Below are 23117 nucleotides of genomic sequence, written 5' to 3'. Positions count from 1 at the left end.
GCGACAGAGGGAGACCGTCTCAAAAAAAAAGTTGTGACATGAGTATGTCCATAAGACAATGGCAGGTATACACTAGGATTAATATAATGAAAAAGAAAACACTTGGCCGGGTGCAGTAGCTCACGCCTGTAATCCCAGCATTTTGGGAGGCCGAGGCACGCGGATCAGGAGGTCAGGAGTTCAAGACCAGCGTGGCCAACATGGAAAAACCCCCGTCTCTATTAAAAATACAAGACAGTAGCCCGGCGTGGTGGCGGGAGCCTGTAATCCCAGCTACTCAGGAGGCTGAGGCAGGCTAATCGCTTGAACCCGGGGGGCGAAGGTTGCAGTGAGCCAAGATCGTGCCACTTAAACCTGGGCAAAAGAGCGAAACTGTCTCAAAAAAAAAAAAAAAGGAAATTACACATTCCGCCCTGGCAGGGTTTTGCATTTCAAATTTTAATTTGCATCCCCCTCACAAACAATTCCAGAGCTTTAAAATTCTGAAAACTACCGTTTATTATTCATTTATTTTATTTATTTCCAATTTATTTATGTATGATTATGTATTCATTTATTTATTGGCGCAAGGTTTCTCTCAGGCGCCCGTGCAGCGGCACGACCTCGGCTCACTGTAGCCTCCACCTCATGGGCTCAAGCGAGCCTCCCGCCTCAGCATCCGGGTATCTAGGACCACATGAGAGCGCCCCTACGGCCGTTTTAAAATTAATTTTAATAGCAGGAATTTTCGTGGATCTAATCATCAACAGACTTTCCCTCTGCGGCGGCACTGTTTCCAGATAGCTGAGCTGCTTCAGTCGCGACAGCAGGACTCGCCTCCAAAACTACGGGAGCTAGGAGCTAGGCGGAGGGAAGCGCAGGCCCCGCCCAATTCCACCCCGGCCAGGCAGCTGCGCGCGCAGTTTCCTGGAGACCCGGAAGCAGATTACGTGGAGTGACAGACATGCTGCGGCGTGTGAGTTTCCCTTTGTTTAGATTAAATCTGGGATGCTGAGTCCCCTGCGCTTCTGTACCCGGCATCTCAGGGGTCACACAGACCTTGAAATCTCGGCACCGCTCCCTCCATCCCAAGTAAACTCAGACGTTCTAATGAGAGTCCGGCGGTCGCTTCCCTGAGTGTTAAAATTGCTCGGAGGCTGGTCCTGTCCCCGGTCTTTCACCACAGGGCCATGTAGACAGCTCCTATCGCAGTTTTCCCGCTTCAGATCCTTCAGTGACCTCCTAGACACGCCCCGCGCGGCGTAAAGTTCTCACCCGCGAGATGGATCCAAGTCTTTCCGGTCCCCCAAGCCGGGCCCTCTTTTCACAGGCCTGCCCCCTTTTCTGTGCGTTAAATGAGAAGAAATCTATCTGATGTTTACTGCTGATTGTGATGTTTCAGTCTCCCTTGAACTTTTGCTAACACCTAAATATTTAGTGGACAAAATTATGTTGAGGTTAGTGCAAAAGTAATGGCAAAACCGCGATCACTTTTGCACCAACCTAATATTTATGGGCCAGGGCTGGAATTCCATCTTCTCCGGAGACTCAGGCTGGAGAATTCCTTGAGCACAAGAGTTTGAGACCACTCTGGACAACATAGTGAGACCCCCTTCTCAATTTTTGAAACACATTTTTCAGTATGGGTATTTAATAGAGATTGGAATTCAAGTTTCTGTGTTTTTACATGGTCTAACTTTTTGAAATAGTTTAATATACAATAACGTTTATAAACTGAATTGAGCACAGTTTTTACATTTTTATTGTTGCAAACATGCTGAAATGCACATTAGTAAAAATAACAGTGACGGCCAGGCACAGTGGTGCACACCTATCATTCTAGTTAATCGGAGAGGGTTATCATTTGAGGCTAGGAGTTCAAGGCTGTAATGTGCAATGAATAAGCCACTGCATTGCAACCTGGACACCTTAAAAAACAAACAAAAAGACAAATATCTAAAAAAGAGGTCATTGAGAGACAACTCTTTTCAGGTGTCATGTATATGTTTACTAGAGTATATGTGTGTGATGTATATATGTATATGAATAAGTGTGTGTATGTGATGTGTGTGCATGAGTGCACAGATGAGTATTGTTTTTATCAAAGGCACATCATCAGTTTATATACATCTTATATCTTTTAACAGTTGAAATTACATCTTATATATTTTCATGACCTTAAAATTGTTCTACACTGTTATGATAATGAGTCGATGGCTGTAAGGATAGTAACCTATTATGGGGATACATGTGCGACAGTTTCTTCATTTTAATACCGGAACTTGTTTTAACTGTACTCAATTAGGTCGTTGTCTGTCAATTTACTTTTGATGCTGATCTGTTACTTTATTGTTTGATCTTTTTTTTTTTCTTTTTTTGAGACGGAGTCTCTCTTTGTCACCCAGGCTGGAGTGCAGTGGCACCATCTCAGGTCACTGCACCCTCCGCCTCCCGAGTTCAAGCGATCCTCCTGCCTCAGCCTCCCGAGTACCTGGGATTACAGGTGCCATGCCCAGCTAACTTTTGTTATTTTTGGTAGAGACAGGGTTTCACCATGTTGGCTAGGATGGTCTTTAACTCCTGACTTCAAATGATCCACCTGCCTTGGCCTCCCAAAGTGCTGGGATTACAGGAGTGAGCCACTGTGCCTGGCCTAATTCTTAAAAGTTTGATTCTAATGCCCAGACACCTGGGATCTGTACTTACTCTGCCATTTTTAGCCTTCGCACCTGGGGCAAGTTTCTTAGAATGTCTGTGAAAGAGTTGTCTCTTCAGTAGCATGGGAACAGATTGTTCTTTCATGGGCTTTTGTTGTAATAGCAGTTGGTACATGTAAAACATTTAGAATATGCCAGGTGAGGTGACTCATGCCTGTAATCCCAGCACTTTGGGAGGCCAAGGCAGGCGGATCACAAGGTCAGGAGATCGAGACCATCCTGGCTAACACAGTGAAACCCCGTCTCTACTAAAAATACAAAAAATTAGCCGGGTGTGGTGGCGGGCACCTGTACTTCCAGCTACTTGGGAGGCTGAGGTAGGAGAATGGCGTGAACCCAGGGGGCGGAGCTTGCAGTGAGCCGAGATCTCGCCACTGCACTCCAGCCTGGGTGACAGAGCGAGACACCGTTTAAAAAAACAAAAACATTTAGAATAGTTCCTATCACATGGGATGTGTTCAAAAGCTTCATCCTGGCTGTGCTTGGTGGCTCATGCCTGTAATCCCAGCACTTTGCGAGGCCGAGGTGGGTGGATTGCTTGAGGTCAGGAGTTCGAGATCAGCCTCGCCAACATAGTGAAACCCCGTCTCTACTAAAAATACAAAAATTAGCTGGGCATGGTGGTGGGTGCCTGTAGTCCCAGCTACTCTGGAGGCTTAGGCAGGAGACTCACTTGAACCTGGGAGGCAGATGTTGCATTGAGCCAAGATTGTGCCACTGCACTCCAGCCTGGGCAACAAAGAGAGACTCTCTCTGAAAAATATATATATGTAGTATCCGACACTTCTATAGAAATAACTGTGGGTTAATTTTTGTATTTCTTGTATTGTCCACAACATTAGAAATCTATACTAATTTAAAGAATATCATAACTTCTAATAGAGAAGTATAATAAAACACAATTAGAAACACATAACTAGCTAAAAAATACCTTAATGTGGATTTGTCAAAACATTCACTTCAATCAAGTCAGTCCTTACAACTGTCTTCTCATTTTGTGATGATACCCTGTTGGTGAAATGTGTTTTCCATTTTAGGGACACTTGACATTCAGGGATGTGGCCATAGAATTCTCTCAGGAGGAGTGGAAATGCCTGGACCCTGCTCAGAGGACTTTATACAGGGAAGTGATGTTGGAGAACTACAGGAACCTGGTCTTCCTGGGTGAGGATAATGTCCCTCCAGAAGTCAGGATCTGCCCTGGTGTATTTTTGCATTTTGTTGTGTGCCTCTTAGCATTTTAGGAGTCAATGTACTGCTTGACTGAGATTAAAACCCTGTTGACTCAGAAATGAAAACCTCCATAATGCTTTAAAATGCTGTATTTTTCAGAAACAATAAGCTCCATAATGCTTTCTAGACTTAAAATAACTGCTTTCTTCAAACATTCTGCCCCCTTCATGATTCATCATTGAGTGGTTCCAGGGCTTAAGTATGCATCAAACCTTCCGACAGACTTAAGATATCCAGTTGTCTGTCATCCACCCCTGTGCTTATGATTCATTAGTTCTTGCAGGAGAGCTCAATGTCTGCATGTTACAGTGTTCCCTCAGCATTCAGAAGGAGGCAGTGGATGAATTTATGTGAAATACTGTTCTTTTGTTTGTTTGTTTGTTTGTTTGAGACACAGTCTTGCTGGGTTGCCAGGCTGGAGTGGAGTGGCAGGATCTTGGCTCACTGCAACCTCCGCCTCCTGTGTTCAAGTGATTCTCCTGCCTCCATCTCCCGAGTAGCTAGGACTACAGGTGCGCGTCACCGTGCCTGGCTAATTTTTGTATTTCTAGTAGGGGCGAGGTTTCACCATATTGGTCAGGCCAGTCTTGAACTCCTGACCTCATGATCCGCCTGCCTGGGCCTCCCAAAGTGCTGGGGTTACAGGCGTGAGCCACCGCACCCGGCAAAATACTATTCTTGATCCGTTTATAGTATCATCTCTCCTACCTAGACATGGGGCTTGGATTTTGGAGATGCCACAACACACATTTATTCTTTCTTTTTCTTTCTTTTTATAAATAGGAATCTGTCTTCCTGACCTGAGTATTATCTCCATGTTGGAGCAAAGGAGAGATCCCCGGAATCTGCAGAGTGAAGTGAAAATAGCAAACAATCCAGATGGCAGGGAATGCATCAAAGGTGTGAACACAGGTAAGAGCCTGGAAGGGCAGAGTGGCAGCCCCATAATTTTTTTTTTTTAAACAGGGTCTTGCTCTGTCACCCATGCTGTTTTACAGTGGCAGTCGTGGCTCAACTCATAGCGTCAAATTCCTGGACTCAAGTGATCCTCCTTCTTCTGCTTCCCAAAGTGGCGGGATTAGAAGCATGAGCCACTGCACCCTGCAGAACCATACTTTCAGATTCTTTTTGGGAGTGCTCTGCAAGTAGGAGAATTCTTTGGGAAAATAAAAGTTTAAATCCTGTGAGTTCTGATTGGAGTTTGTTTTGTTTTGTTTTTTTGAGACAAGTTCTTGCTCTGTTGCCTAGGCTGGAGTGTAGTGGTGGTGTGATCATGGCTCACTGTACCCTCAGTCTTTGGGCTCATATGATCTTCTTGTCTCTGCCTGCCAAGTCGCTGGGACTATAGGCACGTGCCACTGCACCTTGCTAATTTTTAAAAATGTTTTCTGGAGATGAGGTCTCACTATGTTGCCCAGACTTGTCTTGAACTCCTGGCCTCAAGTATTCCTCCTAGCTGGCCTGCCAAAGTGCTGGGATTATAGGCATGACCCACCATGCCTGGCGTAGAAAGGAAATTTTTCTTGGCCCCCTCTTACTGCTGTGTTCTTTGTTTTTGGTTTCTTGGATTTTGGGTTTTTTTTTTTTTTTTTTTTTTTTTTTTTGAGACAGAGTCTTACTCTGTTACCAAGCTGGTATTGTTATTTTTTAATTTTTAAATTTATTTTTATGAAATTTTTTTATTGTGAGACAGAGCCTTGCTCTGTCGTCCAGGCTGGAATGCAGTGGCACGATCTTGGCTCACTGCAACCTCTGCCTCTTGGGTTCAAGCCATTCTTGTGCCTTAGCCTCCCAAGTAGCTGGGATTACAGGCGTGTACCACCGAGCCTGGCTAAATTTTTTCTGTATTTTTAGTAGAAACAGGGTCTTGAACTCTTGACCTCAAGTGATCCACCCACCTTAGCCTCCTAAAGTGCTGGGATTACAAGCATGAACCACTGCTCCTGGCCATATTACCATTATTTATTTCAGTAGGTTTTTGGGGAACAAGTGGTGTTTGGTTACATGCGTAAGTTCTTTAGTGGTGATTTCTGAGATTTTGGTGCACCCATCACCCGAGCATTGTACACTGTATTCAATGTATATATAGTCTTTTATCCCTCACCTCCCACCCTTTTCCCTGAGACCTCAAAGTCCATTGTATCATTTCACACCTTTGCATCCTCCTAGTTTAACTCCCACTTATGAGTGAGAACATACAATGTTTGGTTTTCCATTCCTGAGTTAGTTCACTTAGAATAATGGTCTTCAATTCTGTCCAGGTTGCTGCAAATGCCATTATTTCATTCCTTTTTATGACTGAGTAGTATTTCATATTATATGTATACCGTATTTTCTTTATCTACTTCTTGGTGGGCATTTGAGCTGGTCCTCTGTTTTTGCACTTGTGAATTGTGCTGCTATAAACATGCGTGTGCAAGTGTCTCTTTTGTATAATGACTTCTTTTCCTCTGGGTAGATACCAGGAGTGGTTTTCCTTTATCAAATGGTAGATCTACTTTTAGACCTTTAAGGAATCTCCACACTGTTTTCCAGAGTGGTTGTACTAGTTTCCATTCCCACCAGCAGTGTAAAGTGGTCCCTTTTCATCACATCCATGCCAGTATCTATTATTTATGTATTACGGCCATTCTTGCAGGAGTAAGATGGTATTGCATTGTAGTTTTAATTTGCGTTTCTCTGAGAATTGGTGATGTTGAGTCTTTCTTCATCTGTTTGTTGGTCATTTCTGTATCTTCTTTTGACAACTGTCTATTCATGTCCTTAGCCCACTTTTTGATAGCAGTGTTTGTTTTTTTCTTGCTGATTTGTTTGAGTTCCTTGTAGATTCTGGGTATTAGTCCTTTGTCAGATACATAGTTTGTGAAGATTTTCTCCCACTCTATGGGTTGTCTGTTTACTCTGCTGATTATTTCTTTTGCTGTGCCAAAGGCAAAGTCTTTATCATGACTTATAATAACAATTATATGGCTTATAATTCTTTGATTCCATCTTTCTGAAGGACACAGGGAGGGCTGTGTCAGAGGGGTCTGTTTTCCCTGTGGTCTCTGTTTCTGTCGTGATTTTACCTAATGCTAAGTTTATACATCAAACCTGAGGTATGCGTAGACCTGCTTCCTTGACCTATGTATGGTCCACACAATATCCTATACTAGGAAGACCTAATCAGGAGATAAGAAAACATTGGCGGCTCTGTTTTTTGTGTGTGGGGCTCACAAATAGCATGAAGGCATCTCAGCCCCTCTTTGCCTCTTCAGGTCTTGCGGGGATAGGGAAAATCCAGTGTTTTTCTTACTCTTAAATGCTACTCAGCAGAGAGTGCTTCACTTCTGGTCAACCGAATGAGTGGAGATTTCTCCCCATCAACAACCAGTTTTTCAGCGGCCATCTAATAGTTTTCTGTGACTCCTTTCTGATATTATCTATTTGGAATTAGAGTCAGATCCCACAGGCAAAGGGTTGAGTTCCCAAACCTGTCCCCTACCTCAGCCACCAATCACAGGTAATAGGTTGTCATCTTTCCTTCTTACCAACCAGCTACAGGTTGGGGTTCCCTCAAGCCCCTTGTTGGGTTTGATTACTTTGCTAGAGTGGCTCACAGAACTCAGTAAAACACATTCTTATGCTCACTGGTTCACACTGAAGGGTGTTTTGAAGGATACAGATGAACAGCTGGATGAAGAGATTCACAGGGGGAGGCATGTGGGAAGATTCACTGGGTGCGCCACCCTCCAGGCACCTGCGTATGTCACCATTTGGAAGATCTCATGACCCCAAAGTTCAGGGGTGTTTTTTATTTTGAGACGGCATCTTGCCCTATCACCCAGGCTAGAGTGAAGTGGCACAATCTCAGCTCACTGCAATCTCCGCCTCCTGGTTCAAGTGATTCTCTTAGTTCAGGGATTTTTTATGGAGGCTTCATCACATAGGCATGACTGATATTAACTCAGTCTCCAGCCCCTCTTCCCTTCCTGGAGGATAGTGGATGGGGCTGACACTTTGATGCCTGTAATCATGGCCTGGTCTTTCTGATGATCAGCCCAGTCCAGGGAACCTAGAGAGGTTGCCTCATTAGAACAAATCACGTTCCTCTCACCTAGAACATCCCAAGAAGTTAGGAGCTCTGTGTCAGAAACCAATGAAGAGACCAACATATGCATTTCTTCTTCTTTTACAAGGTTCCTCAGCCATTCTTCAGTTGTGCTTTGTCCATACTTTACTGGTATGTGTAACAGGAGTAGGTGGCTCTTCTGAGATTTTTACTCAGCAGAATGGGAAAGACAGTCGACCGAAAGATCCTTTAGGCCTGGAGGCGGGGTCTCATACCTGTAATCCCAGCACTTTGGGAGGCTGAGGTGGGCACATCAGGAAGTCAGGAGATCGAAACCATCCTGGCCAATATGGTGAAACCCCATCTCTACTAATAATATAAAAAAAAATTAGCTGGGCATGGTGGAATGTGCCTGTGGTCCCAGCTATTAGGGAGACTGAGGCAGGAGAATCACTTGAACCTGGGAGGTGGAGGTTGCAGTGAGCCAAGATCGTGCCACTGCACTCCAGCCTGGCGACAGAGTGAGACTCCGTCTCAAAAAATAAAAATAAAAAAGATCTTTTATTGGATGTCCGAGTCCTTGTGAGAGAACAACTCACTGGAATGATGCCTCTTTAAGACAGTAGTCTTAAAACTACTGCTGATTTTATTTTGGGCTTTTGCGTGTATTAGAAATGAACTTGGGGCTGGGCACGGTAGCTCATACCTATAATCCTAGCACTTTGGGAGGCTGAGGTAGGTGGATTGCTTGAGCCCAGGAGTTTGAGACCATCCTGAGTAACACTGTAAGACCTTGTCTCTACAAAACATATGAAGATTAGCTGGCTGTGGTGGTGCACACCTGCAGTCCCAGCTACTCAGGAGGCTGAGGTGGGAGAATCACCTGAGCCCAGGAGGTTGAGGCAGCAGTGTGCTAGGATTGTGTCACTGCCCTTGAGCCTTAGTTACAGAGTAAGACCCTGTCTCAGAAAAAAATAAGAATAAAATTTAAAAATAAATGAACTTGACATTACTATTTAGTCAGTGGTTCCATATGTTACTCTTTGTCTTCTTTGTTTTATATGTGTGGGGATGTTGTATCAGGGAATAGTCATTGATTTATATATTTTTGAGGACATTTCTCTTTCTTTTTTTTTTTTGCCTAGGAGTTTCTCTAACACCTATACACACTCTAGGAGTTTTGGATTGGGTAGTATAAATATTTCTTTTCCTTTCCTTTATCTGATTTAAAGTATATTTTTGTCAATTAAGTTTATTAGAATGTATAAATTGGGAATTTAATTTTTAATTTTTTTTAATACAATCTCGCTCTGTTGCCCGGGCTGGAGTGCAGCGACGCGATCTCAGCTCACTGCAACCTCTGCCTCCTGGGTTCAAGCAATTCTCCTGCCTCAGCCTCCCAAGTAGCTGGGATTATAGGTGCCTGCCACCATGCCCAGCTAATTTTTTGTATTTTTAGTAGAGACGGGGTTTTGCCACGTTGGTCAGGCTGGTCTCAAACTCCTGACCTCAGATGATCCACTCGCCTCAGCCTCCCAAAGTGCTGGGATTACAGGCGTGAGCTACTGCACCTGGCCTCATTTGTAATTTTTTTAGAGACAGGGTTTCATTCTGCCTCCCAGGCTAGATGGCAGTGGTGCAGTTCAGGTCACTGCATCCTTGACTTCCAGGGCAAAAGTGCTCTTCCCAGCTCACCCTCCCCTGTACCTGGGACTGTTGGTTATGCCAGTACATTGGTGTTGAACTGGCTTCAAACAACTGTCCCATCTCAGCCTTCCAAAGTGCTGAGATTACAAGTGTGAGCCACCATACCCAGCCATGAATTTTTGATATCTCAAGAATACACTGTTTTAAAATTGTTACCATCTTAAGCCCAGAAATACCAACACATTGACTCACCGTAAGTTGTTATTTAAGTCTGAGAGGAAGAACTTAAACTGTGTTTGATCCCTGTTTGGTCTCACACCTAACAACAATAAATGCAGAAAATTTATTTGACCAAATATGTAAGATTTTCTCCTCTAATGAGCAAGCAGTCAGTTCTGCAGTGGATTGTGCTGAATGTACTTCAATAAATTCTGACATTGTGTAGCTAGAGATAGCATTGATATGGTTTGGCTCTGTGTCCCCACCCAAATCTCATCTCCAATTGTAATCCCCACTTGTCATGGAGGGACCTGGTAGGAGGTGTTAGATCATGGGGGTGGTTTCCGCCATGCTGTTCTCGTGATAGTGAGTGAGTTCTCATGAGACCTGATGGTTTCAGAGTGTGGCATTTCCTCCCTCACTCTCCCTCTGTCCTGCCACCAGACATGCCTTGCTTCCCCTTTGCCTTTCACCATGATCGTAAGTTTCCTGAGACCTCCCCAGCCACATAGAACTGAGTCTATTAAACTTCTTTTCTTTATAAATTACCCAGTTTTTTTTTTTTTTTAGACAGAGTCTCGCTCTGTTACCCAGGCTGGGGTGCAGTAGTGCGATTTCGGAGATTTCACAGTCTCCACCTCCCGGGTTCAAGTGATTCTCCTGCCTCAGCCTCCCGAGTAGCTGGGACTTAGGAGTGCGCCATCATGCTTGGTTAATTTTTGTATTTTTAGTAAAGATGGGGTTTCACTATGTTGGCCAGGCTGATCTCGAACTCTTGACCTCGTGATCTGCCTGCCTCAGCCTCCCAAAGTGCTAAGATTACAGGAATTACCCAGTCTTGAGTATGTCTTTATAGCAGTGTGAAAACAGACTAATACAAGCATCAAATCCCACGTGGTGAGCATTGAATCCACAAGACTGCCCCCACTTTAGACAGCAGTCCCAAATCTAGACCTCCCAGAACTGGCTCCAAGTTGGGTTTCCAATGATTTCCTCTTCAGGTTCAATTAATGTGCTAGAACCATTCACAGAGCTCAGAGAAACGTTTAAATTTACAGGTTTATTACAAAAGGTATTTACATGTTTTTTGAGAGCATCTCGGTCTGTTGCTGAGACTGGAGTGCAGTGGCGTAATCTCAGCTCACTGCAACCTCCACCTACCGGGTTCAAGCGATTCTTGTGCCTCAGCCTCCCAAGTAATTGGGATTACAGGAACCCACCACCGCACCCGGCTAATTTTTATATTTTTAGTAGAGATGGGGTTTCACCATGTTGGCCAGGCGGGTCTCGAACTCCCAACCTCAAGTGATCCACCCGCTTCAGCCCTCAAAAGTGCTGGGATTACAGGCATGAGCCACTGCACCGGCCAAAAACCTTTTTTTTTTTTTTTTTTTTTTAAATAAAAGACACAAATTAACACTCAGATGGAAACATACATAGGGTGCATTCTGGAAGGGTCTCAAACATAGGATTGTCTATTCCCTGGAGTCGGGGTGTGCCACCCTTTTAGCACTTGGATGAGTTCTCATTCACCTTCCTGTCAGCCTCCATGTGTTCAGCTTTCCAGAAGCTTTCTGAACCCAGTCCTTTTGGTGGTTTTTTTTTTTTTTTTTTTTTTTTTTTTTGAGACAGGATCTCGCTCTGTCACCCAGGCTGGAGTGCAGTGGCACAATCTTGGCTCACTGCAACTTCCACCTCCCAAGTTCAAGCGATTCTCCTGCCTCGGCCTTCTGAGTAGCTGGGATTACAGGCACGCACCACCACGCCCAGCTAATGTTTGTATTTTTAGTAGAGACGGGGTTTTGCGATGTTGGTCAGGCTGGTCTTGAACTCCCGACCTAATGATCCACCCACTTCGGCCTCCCAAAGTGCTGGGATTCTAGGTGTGAGCCACTGCGCCCGGCCTCCTTATTGAAGCATGGACAAATGTGTCAAAAAGTGATTCTACAAAGAGTGTATGATCTAAATCCTATCAGGCCCATCTGTTCAGATTCTTCTTGGCTGCTCGGTGCAAGATTTCCTCCAGGCTATGGGCCGGAACTCTTTCTGAAATAAAGGTCTTATGATCTATAATTGGAAAAATGGGGAAGATGAGAGTTCTGCCTTGGACAAGGGAAAAGAAGGCTAGAGAAAGTCAGAGAGGGAGAGATTCTATTTCCTGAGACCTGCTTTGGAGGCCTAAGGCACACCATCGTTATAACAAAAGACTGTAACAACGGCTATGGCAATTATGAGCCAGGAAGCCTGGATAAAAGCCTACATATGTGTATATATTATAATATCACAAGGAAACATTGCGTTTTCCCAGTTTTTTTTTTTTTTTTTTGGAGGCAGAGTCTTTCTCTGTCACCTAGGCTGGAGTACAGCGGTGTGATCTCAGATCACTGCAACCTCCACGTCCTGAGTTCAAGCGATTCTCGTGCTTCACCCTCCTGAGTAGCTGGGACTACAGGTGTGCATCACCACATTTGGCTTATTTTTGTATTTATAGTAGAGAGAGAGGGTCTCACCATGTTGGCCAGGCTATCTTAAACTTCTGTCCTCAAGTGGTCCGCCCACCTTGGCCTCCCAAAGTGCTAGGGTTACATACATGAGCCACCGCGCTCATCCAAAATACTGCATTTTCTGTTTTCAGTTTTCTCCACATAATTTGTGGATAGTCTTTAAATTTCACCTTTTGTTTCTTGGATCAAATGCTATTTCTTTTTTTTTTTTTTTTTTTTTTTGAGACGGAGTCTCGCTCTGTCGCCCAGGCTGGAGTGCTGTGGCCGGATCTCAGCTCACTGCAAGCTCCGCCTCCCTGGTTCCCGCCATTCTCCTGCCTCAGCCTCCCGAGTAGCTGGGACTACAGGCGCCCGCCACCTCGCCCGGCTAGTTTTTTGTATTTTTTAGTGGAGACGGGGTTTCACCGTGTTAGCCAGGATGGTCTCGATCTCCTGACCTCGTGATCCGCCCGTCTCGGCCTCCCAAAGTGCTGGGATTACAGGCTTGAGCCACCGCGCCCGGCCTCAAATGCTATTTCTAGTCATTATGCTGTCAAGATTAATTATGTTTGAATGATGGTTTACCAAATTAGTGATCAAATATTTCATAGTATTCTATTGAAAATGTAGCCAATTTCTTGTACTTCCTGAACTTCTCCACTGTTCTTTATGTCACCTGTGTTTTCTGAAAAATGCCTGAAGTTCTGGAAATTACATTCTTGGGTTAACACATGAAGGCTGTTTTGGTCCTCATCTTTCCATTGGAATTTCCCATAATGTTCACCTGGTCTCTGGTCATCCATGACCTGCTGCTTTGCTGTTGTTCTCTGGCTCTTATTTGCTGGTTATGTTGCTGACGACCTAGTCCATGAGTCTCCAAACCACTGCCAGGAAATGTTTGTGCACTTTGCTGATACCGACAGTGCCCTTCAGTAGAAGCCATTCCCACCGTGGGTTGCTTACTTATTTTCTGCATAGTTATTTGTTTTTCTGTTGAGAATTATGAAGCCAAATTTATTAGTTTTAGATAAGTGCACATTAACTTCCATTTGTTCACACTTACAACTATGTATCTGCTAATATGTTAAGTATTGGTGTCTCTGCTATTCTTTTTTATCTCATCAAATTTTATATTTTACATTGTATGAGTGTAACAGAGTTTAGAGTATTTTTGTTGTTGTTTGAATTTAGATTGAATTAATTACCAGAAACATTTAAACTCATTCCCCCACCCAACTTCACTCACTCTCCCCTTTCTGTTCTCTTTCTATTAATTTCAGTATTTTATATACCTCATATAAGTGGAATCATATTGTATTTGTCTTTTTATGACTGGCTTATTTCACTTAGCATAGTATCTTCCAAGTTCATCCATTTTGCCTTTGCATACAAAGACATTTTTGTATTAGGACCGAAGAATGTTTCTTTTTATATGTATATCACTTTTGTGTATCTCTTCATCTGTTGTTGGACACCTGGGTTGCTTCTACCTCTGATTTTTTTTTTTTTTTTGAGACAGAGTTTTGCTCTTGTTGCCCAGGCTGGAGTGCAGTGCCACCATCTTGGCTCACTGCAACCTCCGCCTCCTGGGTTTAAGTGATTCTCCTGCCTCAGTTTCCCAAGTAGCTGGGATTACAGGTGCCCACCACCATGCCCAGCTAATTTTTTTGTATTTTTAGTAGTGTCGGGGTTTCACCGTGTTGGCCAGGCTGGTCTCAAACTCCTGAGGTCAGGTGATCCACCCACCTCAGCCTCCTAAAGTGCTGGGATTACAGAGCCACCATACCCAGCTCTGATATTTTTAATAATGTTGCAGTGAACATGGGTTTCTAAATATCTCTTTAAGATGCTATCTTTAGTTCTTTTGTATATATACCCAGATGAGGAATTATTGCCTATACTGGTAATTTGATTTTGGATTATTTGAGAAAATGTCATACTTGTTTACTTTATTATTATTATTATTTTATTTTTGAGACAGGGTCTCACTCTGTCACCCAGGATGGAGTGTGGTATACAATCTCAGTTCACTGCAACCTCCGTCTCCCAGGTTCAAGTGATTCTCGTGCCTCATCCTCCCGAGTAGCTGGGATTACAGGCGTGTGCCTCCATCCCCATCTAATTTTTGTACTTCTTTAATAGAGACAGGGTTTTACCATGTTGGCCAGGCTGGTCTCCAACTCCTGGCCTCAGGTGATCCACCCACCTCAGCCTCCCAAAGTGCTGAGATTACAGGCGTGAGCCACTGTACCTGGCCCATACTTCTTTGCATCATTTTACATTTCCAACAACAGGATATAAGTCTCCCATTTCTGCACATTTTTGCCACTTGTGATTTACTGTTTTTTTTTTGTTTTTTTTTTGGTTTGTTTTTTAGGTTTTTTTTAACAATAAACATTCGGGTTTTCTTTGCATTTTTCTAATGATTAGTGATATTTTGCATGTTTTCATATGGTTGTTAGTTGTTTGTATATCACCTCTGGAGAAATGTGTATTCCATTCTTTTCCTTATTTCTTAATTTTTCATTTACTTTTATTCAATAATATTAAATGAAATATCTTTTTTATTTGTATGAGTTACATATATCTTAGATATTAATGTCTTAGAGATTTGATTTGCAAATATTTTGTTACATTTAGTAAGTTTCCTTTTCACTCTGGCAATTGTTTTCCTTCATTCACAATCATTATCTATCTTGTTGTAGTGCATTTTATGTATTTTTACCTTCTTTCTTGTTCCATTGAGGTTATAGCCAGGAAAAAACATTGTTGAATCCACTGTCATAAAGCTTTTTATCTATTATTTTTTCCAGGAGTTTTATAGTTTTCGATCTTAATTTTAGGTCATAACTCAACTCTTAAGTTAATTTGTGCATAGGGTGTAAAGTAAGGGTTCAACTTCATTCCTTTGCATGTAGAGATCCAATTTCTGGAGCACTATCTGTTGAAGTGACTGTCCTTTTCTCCTCACGTGGTTTTGGCATTTTTATGGAACACGATTTAACCACATTTTTGAGGGTTTGTTTCTGGCCTGTCTGTTCTCCCTTAGTTTATACATCTGTCTTCATGTCACTACAGTTCTGTTTTGATGAAGGTAGCTTGGTAATAAGTTTGAAGAACTACACTTCCATTTTGATGAAGGTAGCCTGGTAATAAGGCTGAAGTTCAATGACACGATCGTGGTTCACTCTAGCCTCGAACTCCTGAGCTCAAGCAATTCTCCTGCTTCAGCCTTTCCATTAGTGGGGATCACAGGCATGTGCCACTATGCCAGGTAATTTTTTAAATTTTTAGTAGAGATGGGGTCTTGCTGTGTTGCTTAAGCTGGTCTCGAACTGGGCTTCTGCTTGGCCTCTCACAGTGCTGAGGTTACAAGTGCGAGCCAGTGTGCCTGGCCCATTTGTTTGTTTGTTTTTTAATGTAAACAGACAGTGTCATAATATCCTTCCCAGTACTGTTGTTGTTACATTCCAAGTTCTAGTGTGTTGTGTTTCTGTTTTTCTTTGTATCAAGATATTTTCTAATTTTTCTTGTGATTTCTTTTTTCAACCCTTGGGTTTTTTAAGTGTGTTGTTAAAATTGCACATATTTGTGGACTTAATACATTTTTCCTTTGCTGTTAATTTCTAGTTATGTTTCATGATGATGGGAATCAATCGTTTATATGATTTCAGATTTTTTTTTTTCTTTTAAGACCAAGTCTCACTCTGTTGCCCAGGCCATGCATTAGCATGATCACAGCTCACTGCAGCCTCGACTTCCTGAGCTCAAGCAATCCACCCACCTCGGCCTCTCAAAGTGCTGTGGTTATAGGCATGAGCCACTGTGCTCAGCCTTAAATCTTCAAAAATTCATTGTATATCCTACTGTGAGGTCTATTCTGGAAGTTGTTCCATGGAAATTGGAGAAAAATTTGTATTCTGCTGTTTTGGGTGGTGTGTTCTGTATATATCTCATATGTCTCATGGGTCTGTAGTGGTGTTTCAGTCTTCCATTTCCTTCTTTTTTTTTTTTTTTTTTTCTGTTTTAGATATTTTCTTGCTCTTCTGCCCAGGCTGGAGTGCAGTGGTACTGTCATACCTTATAGTAGCCTGCATCTCCTGGCTTCAAGTGATCCTCCTGCCTCAGCCTCCCAAGCAGCTGGGACTACAGGCATGCACCACCATGCCTGGCTAACTTTTAAAATTTTTTTGTGGAGACAGGGTCTTGCTTTGTTGCCCAGGCTGGACTTGAACCCCTAGGATCAAGTGATCTTCCCACCTCAGCCTTCCAGAGTGTTGGAATTACAAGCAGGAGCCACTGCTTCCAACCATAATCCTCAGTTTCTTTATTGTTCTTCTGTCTGGTTCTATCCATTTTCAGAACTAGAATATTGAATTCAACTATAATATTGTGGAACAATATTTCTGTTTGGAATTTTATCAAGTTTCCATTCTATGCTTAGTTTTTATTTATTTACTTACTACTTTTAATAGAGATGGGGTCTCAGTATGTTGCTCAGGCTTATCTCAAACTCTTAGGCTCTAATAATCCTCCTGCCTCAGTCTCCCAAAGGGCTAGGATTACAGGCATGAGCCACTGCACCCAGCCTCATTCTGTACTTAGGAGCTCTGACACTTGGTGTTTATATATTTATAATTGTTATATCTTCTTGGTGAATCGAGTCTTTCATCATTTTATAATAATCTTTGTCTCTCATGATTTTTGAGTAGAAGTCTGTTCTCTCATATTAACACTGCCACCTGTACTTTCTGCTGGTTACTGTTTGCATGGAATATATTTTTCCATCCTTTCCATTTCAGCTTGTTTGTGTCCTTAGAATTAAAGGGAGTTTCTTGCAGATAGGATTTAGTAAATCTTGTTTTCTTCTGATTCCAAAGTTAAATCAGGCCAACATTACATGAAAAGAAGGAGAGTATCAAACATAGAAACTATTAAAAACAAAAGAGGCTGAGGTAGGAGAATGGCGTGAACCTGGGAGGTGGAGCTTGCAGTGAGCCGAGATCGCGCCACTGCACTCCAGCCTGTGCGACAGAGCGAGACTCCGTCTCAAAAACAAAAACAAAAACAAAAACAGAATACATATTAGATTATTATCTGTAGATTATTTAATATCTTGTAGATCTTTTTCCTACGTTTCTTTCTTACTGCCTTCTGTAGTGTTTTGCTTGTTTCATTGTAGTGACAGACTTGAATCCCATCTCGTGTGTGTGTCTGATATATTTTCTTTTTGTGGTTAGCATTGCAGGTACTTCAAATACTGTGAAATTAAAACATTCTATTTTGAAATATTAACAGCGTAACTTTTATTAGGTACAGAAAGGTCTACTTCACAACTCTACTCTCACTTTCTGTTATTAATGGCAGACATTATTTTGATATATGTTATGGTCCCATTAACATACATATATAGCGCTTTTAAAATGATTTTGTCTTTTAATTGCTAGGAAAGAATTATGGGAGGCTGAGGCAGGTGGATCACCTGAGGTCATGCCTGGCTGATATGGCAAAACCCCATCTCTACTAAAAATACGAAAATTAGCCAGGTGTGGTAACGCATGCCTATAATCCCAGCTACTACTTGGGAGGCTGAGGTGGGAGAATTGCTTGAACTCGGGAGGTGGAGGTTGCAGTGAGCCGAGATCGCACCACTGCACTCCAGCCTGGGTGACAGAGCAAGACTCTGTCTCAAAAAACAAACACAAAAACCATTAAAAGTCAAGTTACAAAAGAAAAGGGTAATAATAAATATCTCTATATTTGATTATTTACTGACCTTTAATGGTGAACTTTCTATTTTCATTGAGGTTAAAGATACTATTTAGAGACCTTTTATTTTACATTGATGCATTCCCTTTAGCATTTCTTGTTGGGCAAGTCTAGAATACCAGTGCACTCCCTCAGCTCTTCATTTTCTAAGAACATCTACATTTCTTATTTTTGCAGGTGAATGTTACTAAATATAGTATTCTTGGTATTTTTGCCATTTTTTTCTTTAAATGTTTTCAACATATCCTCTCACTGCCTTCTAGCCTACAAAGTTTCTGTTGAAGAATATACATAATGTTATACAGTTTCCCTTTAGATGACAAGTCTTTTTTTGTCGCTACTATCAAGATTGTTTCTTTGTCTTTGACTTTTGATAATTTCTTTATAGTATGTCTCTGTGTGAATGTCCTTGGGTTAGTTTTAGTTAGCATGGTCAAGCTTCTTGAATTTGTATATTCATTTCTTTCCTTAGATTGAGGATGTTTGAACATTATTTCTACAATGGTGATTTCGAATTCTCTGTCTTCCTGTGAATCTCCAATAGTTTGTATGTTGTTCCACCTGATAGTATCTCAAAAATGTACTATGGTTGGTTTTCTTCATCATTTTTTCTTTTTGCTCTATGGAGCTGATTCTTTCGAATAATGTATCTTTCCGTTTGCTCATTGTTTTCTGTTCCTTTTGCAGTCTGCTGTTGAATCCCTTAGTGAATTATTACTTCAGTTATCATATTTCAGCTCCAGAATTTCGGTTCTTTTGGTTTTAGTAGTTTCTCCTGTGATTGATATTCTTTTTCTTTTCATGTAATGTTTGCCAGATTTTATTTAGTTATCTATCTCTGTTATCTTTTTTAGCTCATTAAGCATCTTAAGGCAGTTGCTTTAAATACCCATCAAGTAATTCAGAGGGCTGCCTATTTTTAGGCTTGTTTTGTGAAGATTGATTGATTGATCATAATTTTAGCCATATTTCCCTGTCCTTTTGTAGGCCTCATAATTTTTGGTTTAGGTTTGGTAAAGCCACCACTTCTCCCAGGTATTTTATATAAGAATTGTGCAGGAGGATACCTTTACTAATTAGCCTGCTATAAAGGGTGTAGGAACAGTTACTCCTTTTCTGGGGATGTGTTTTTTTCTGGCTTGTGGAAGTACTATTACTAATGACTATACAGCTGATCTAAAAGTTCTGATTTTCTGTAAGAGGCTCATCCCTGCTTTTTCTCAGAAGCTTTCAATTTCTGTTGTATTTCTCTGCTTATAATCTCTCTCAAACTCACCCATAATCCACCTGACTCCTGCAGGTTCCCCACTGCTCTAATGCATCCCTCCATCCCTTTTGTTTTCTGTACTGCCAGCATGATACACACAGTATGCTCATATTCCTTCCAATGTCTGAGTCAGGTGAGGCAGAATCTGGGCTCTCTGTCAGACACTGAACATGCCATTGTCATGGGTTGAAATTCCACATTTTTCTTTCTTTTTTAGAGAGCAGCTCAAAATTGGGAAGCAATACAGAAAACAAATCTCTTAAAAATCAACTTGGATTAACCTTTCAGTTACATCTGAGTGAACTGCAGGTATTTCAAGCTGAAAGGAATATTTCTGGATGTAAATCTGTTGAAAAACCTATCAACAACAATGCCTTAGTTTCACCACTTCAAAAAATTTATTCTACTGTCAAATCCCACATTTTAAATAAATATAGAAATGATTTTGATGATTCTCCATTTCTCCCACAAGAACAAAAAGCACAAATTAGGGGAAAACCTTATGAATGTAGTGAGCACGGCAAAGTCTTTAGTGTGTCTTCAGGCCTTGCTAACCATCAAGTGATCCACACTGCAGATAACCCTTACAAATGTAATGAATGTGACAAGGTCTTTAGTAACAGTTCAAACCTTGTACAACATCAAAGAATTCATACTGGTGAGAAGCCTTACAAGTGTCATGAATGTGGCAAGCTCTTCAATCGAATTTCACTCCTTGCACGACATCAGAGAATCCATACTGGAGAGAAACCTTACAAATGTAATGAGTGTGGCAAAGTCTTCACTCAAAATTCTCACCTTGCAAATCATCACAGAATCCATACTGGAGAGAAACCTTACAAATGTAATGAGTGTGGCAAGGTCTTCAATAGAAATGCACACCTTGCACGACATCAGAAAATTCATAGTGGAGAGAAACCTTACAAATGTAAGGAATGTGGCAAAGCATTTTCAGGGGGTTCAGGCCTTACTGCTCATCTTGTAATTCACACTGGAGAGAAACTTTACAAATGTAATAAATGTGGCAAGGTCTTCAATCGAAATGCACACCTTACCAGACATCAGAGAATCCATACTGGAGAGAAACCTTATGAGTGTAAAGAATGTGGCAAAGTCTTCAGGCACAAGTTTTGTCTAACCAATCATCATAGAACGCACACAGGAGAGCAACCTTACAAATGTAATGAATGTGGCAAAGTCTTCAGTTACAATTCACACCTTGCACAACATCAGAGAATACATACTGGAGAGAAACCTTACAAATGCAGTGACTGTGGCAAGGTATTTAGTCGACTTTCATGCCTTACACGACATCAAAGAGTTCATACTGGAGAGAAACCTTACAAATGTAATGAATGTGGCAAAGCATTTAGAGACTGTTCAGGCCTTACTGCCCATCTACTAATTCATACTGGAGAGAAACCTTACAAATGTAAAGAATGTGCCAAGGTCTTCAGGCATAGATTATCCCTAAGCAATCATCAGAGATTTCATACTGGAGAGAAACCTTACAGATGTAATGAATGTGGCAAGGACTTCACTCGAAATTCAAACCTTGCAAATCATCACAGAATCCACACTGGAGAGAAACCTTACAAATGTAGTGAATGTGGCAAAGTCTTTGGTCACAATTCACACCTTGCACGACACCGGCAAATTCATACTGGAGAGAAGCCTTACAAATGCAATGAATGTGGCAAGGTCTTCAGCCACAAGTTATACCTAACAAAACATGAGAGAATTCATACTAGAGAGAAACCCTACAGATGTCATCAATGTGGTAAGGACTTCACTCGAAATTCAAACCTTGCAGATCATCACAGAATCCATACTGGAGAGAAGCCTTACAGATGAAATGTGTGTGGTAAGATCTTTAGTAATAATTGACACCTTGCACAGCATGAGAGAATTCATTCATGAGAGAGTTCTTACAAACTGAGTATGGCAAACTCTTCATCCTGAGATCTAGCATTAATCAACATCAGAGATTCCATACTAAAGAGAAATTATTAGCAATGTATGCGACACAGGTCACTTGAGGCCTGCCAAATGACTAGATATCAAAATATACATCTTGGATGAAACCACATAGATGGATTGTGTGTGCTGAGGCTATTATTCAAGGACCATTACTATGGAATATAAGATTTACACAAGCGGTAACTGAGGCTCTAGTTCTCCAATGTTTATGATATTGCGTGCTGCAGAAAAATCACAGCTCCAAATATGTTGAATCTCATGATGTGATGTATGTCAAAGGTCCAAGGGCATGTGGAAATGGTCAGTTATATTCAGGCAATTAAAACACATGATCATATGGGGTTTTTTGGAAAGGCTACTTTACATTTTATGACTTTCATCTTCAACTTTGAAATCACTTCATGTGACTTCTTGACAGACCTTTCACTGTGGTCTCTTGAAAAGAATCAGTAGGATGCCGGGCGCGGTGGCTCATGCCTGTAATCCCAGTACTTTGGGAGGCCGAGGTGGGCGGATCATGAGGTTAGGAGATCGAGACCATCCTGGCTAACACAGTGAAATCCCATCCCTACTAAAAATACAGAAAATTAGCCGGGCGTGGTGGCAGACACCTGTAGTCCCAGCTACTCGGGAGGCTGAGGCAGGAGAATGGCATGAACCCGGGAGGTGGAGCTTGTAATGAGCTGAGATTGCGCCACTGCACTCCAGCCTGGGCGATAGAGTGAGACTCAGTTTCAAAAAAAAAAAAAAAAGAATCAGTAGGATGACAGGGATGACTTCATTAGCTGAAAATCATTTCTATCAGTTTCCCAAGGAAGAAGGACACTGTGTTTTCAGATTATTGTCTGATTTAGAGAGCATGGAGGTGGGGAGGAATCATATAAAACTATGATGGCAGTCATCATACTGTTGCTGAGCACGTTTTTTCTGACAGAAGGGCACAGTGCTTCTGTGCTCTACCAACTAGCCATGAAATAGAGCATATCTGTAGAAATAATGCAAGGGAGATGGTGGCCACGTGAATTGCATAGCAATCACTGTTTAGGCAAGAATGATTAAAAAGTAGTCATTTTTGGCTGGGTGCAGTGGCTCACACCTATAATCCCAGCACTTTGGGAGGCTGAGGTAGGTGGATCACTTGAGGTCAGGAGTTTGAGACCAGCCTGGCCAACACCACCAAACCCCATCTCTACTAAAAATACAAAAGTTAGCTGAGCGTGGTGGTAGATTATTGTAATCCCAGCTACTCTGGAGGCTGAGGCAGGAGAATCGCTTGAACCTGGGAGGCAGAGGTTGCAGTGAGCCAAGATCGCACCATTGCACTCCAGCCTGGGCGACAAGAGCAAAACTCTGTCTCAAACAAAAAAAAAGGTGGTCATTTTTGAAATGGAAGAGAGAAGAGTTAGATTAGAGAATTTAAACTACTAGTATGCCATGTTCTTGAGTAGCATTTATATTTAACTGTTGGCATAATTTCCAACTGTTTGATTTAGAATGTACATAGTTCTCATGTTTTAATTAATAAAATTAAAATCTTCCTAAGTACGAATCACATCATTTTTACCAACTGTTTTATTCCCCGCTTAGGAGAATATACTGCACAATAATGCACCATTAATAGTAAATACTCTGCAAATTTTTTTTTTTTGTCTTCACACGGAGCTATGTAGCAGTGATATGTGTCTAACTACTCTAGTATAAAATAGGCATTTAAAAAAATGCACCATTAGAATTTTAAGGTTGATGCATCCAGAACAGTTTTTTTTGTGTGT

General features: G+C 41.7%; 1 protein-coding gene across 1 annotated transcript; it reads left to right on the top strand.

Moving 5' to 3' along the window:
• Positions 1 to 539: 539 nt before the first annotated feature.
• Positions 540 to 22887, top strand: LOC103235175 (uncharacterized). Its single transcript, XM_037991400.2, has 4 exons — positions 540 to 955; positions 3734 to 3860; positions 4713 to 4841; positions 19583 to 22887. Exons 1-4 carry the CDS (start codon positions 944 to 946, stop codon positions 21217 to 21219), a joined length of 1905 nt encoding a protein of 634 aa, XP_037847328.1. The 5' UTR covers positions 540 to 943; the 3' UTR covers positions 21220 to 22887.
• The last annotated feature ends 230 nt before the right edge of the window (positions 22888 to 23117 follow it).

Source organism: Chlorocebus sabaeus, chromosome 6 (assembly GCF_047675955.1).
Source record: "Chlorocebus sabaeus isolate Y175 chromosome 6, mChlSab1.0.hap1, whole genome shotgun sequence".
Lineage (NCBI taxonomy): Eukaryota > Metazoa > Chordata > Mammalia > Primates > Cercopithecidae > Chlorocebus > Chlorocebus sabaeus.
This window is presented reverse-complemented; position numbering and strand designations above follow the sequence as displayed.

What these genes read in the sequence shown, in the direction of transcription:
- LOC103235175 (XM_037991400.2), top strand. An exon ending in CAGGAACCTGGTCTTCCTGG is followed by an intron (nt 3,861 to 4,712) that starts GTGAGGATAATG and finishes TTTTATAAATAG; the next exon opens with GAATCTGTCTTCCTGACCTG. An exon ending in CATCAAAGGTGTGAACACAG is followed by an intron (nt 4,842 to 19,582) that starts GTAAGAGCCTGG and finishes TTTCTTTTTTAG; the next exon opens with AGAGCAGCTCAAAATTGGGA.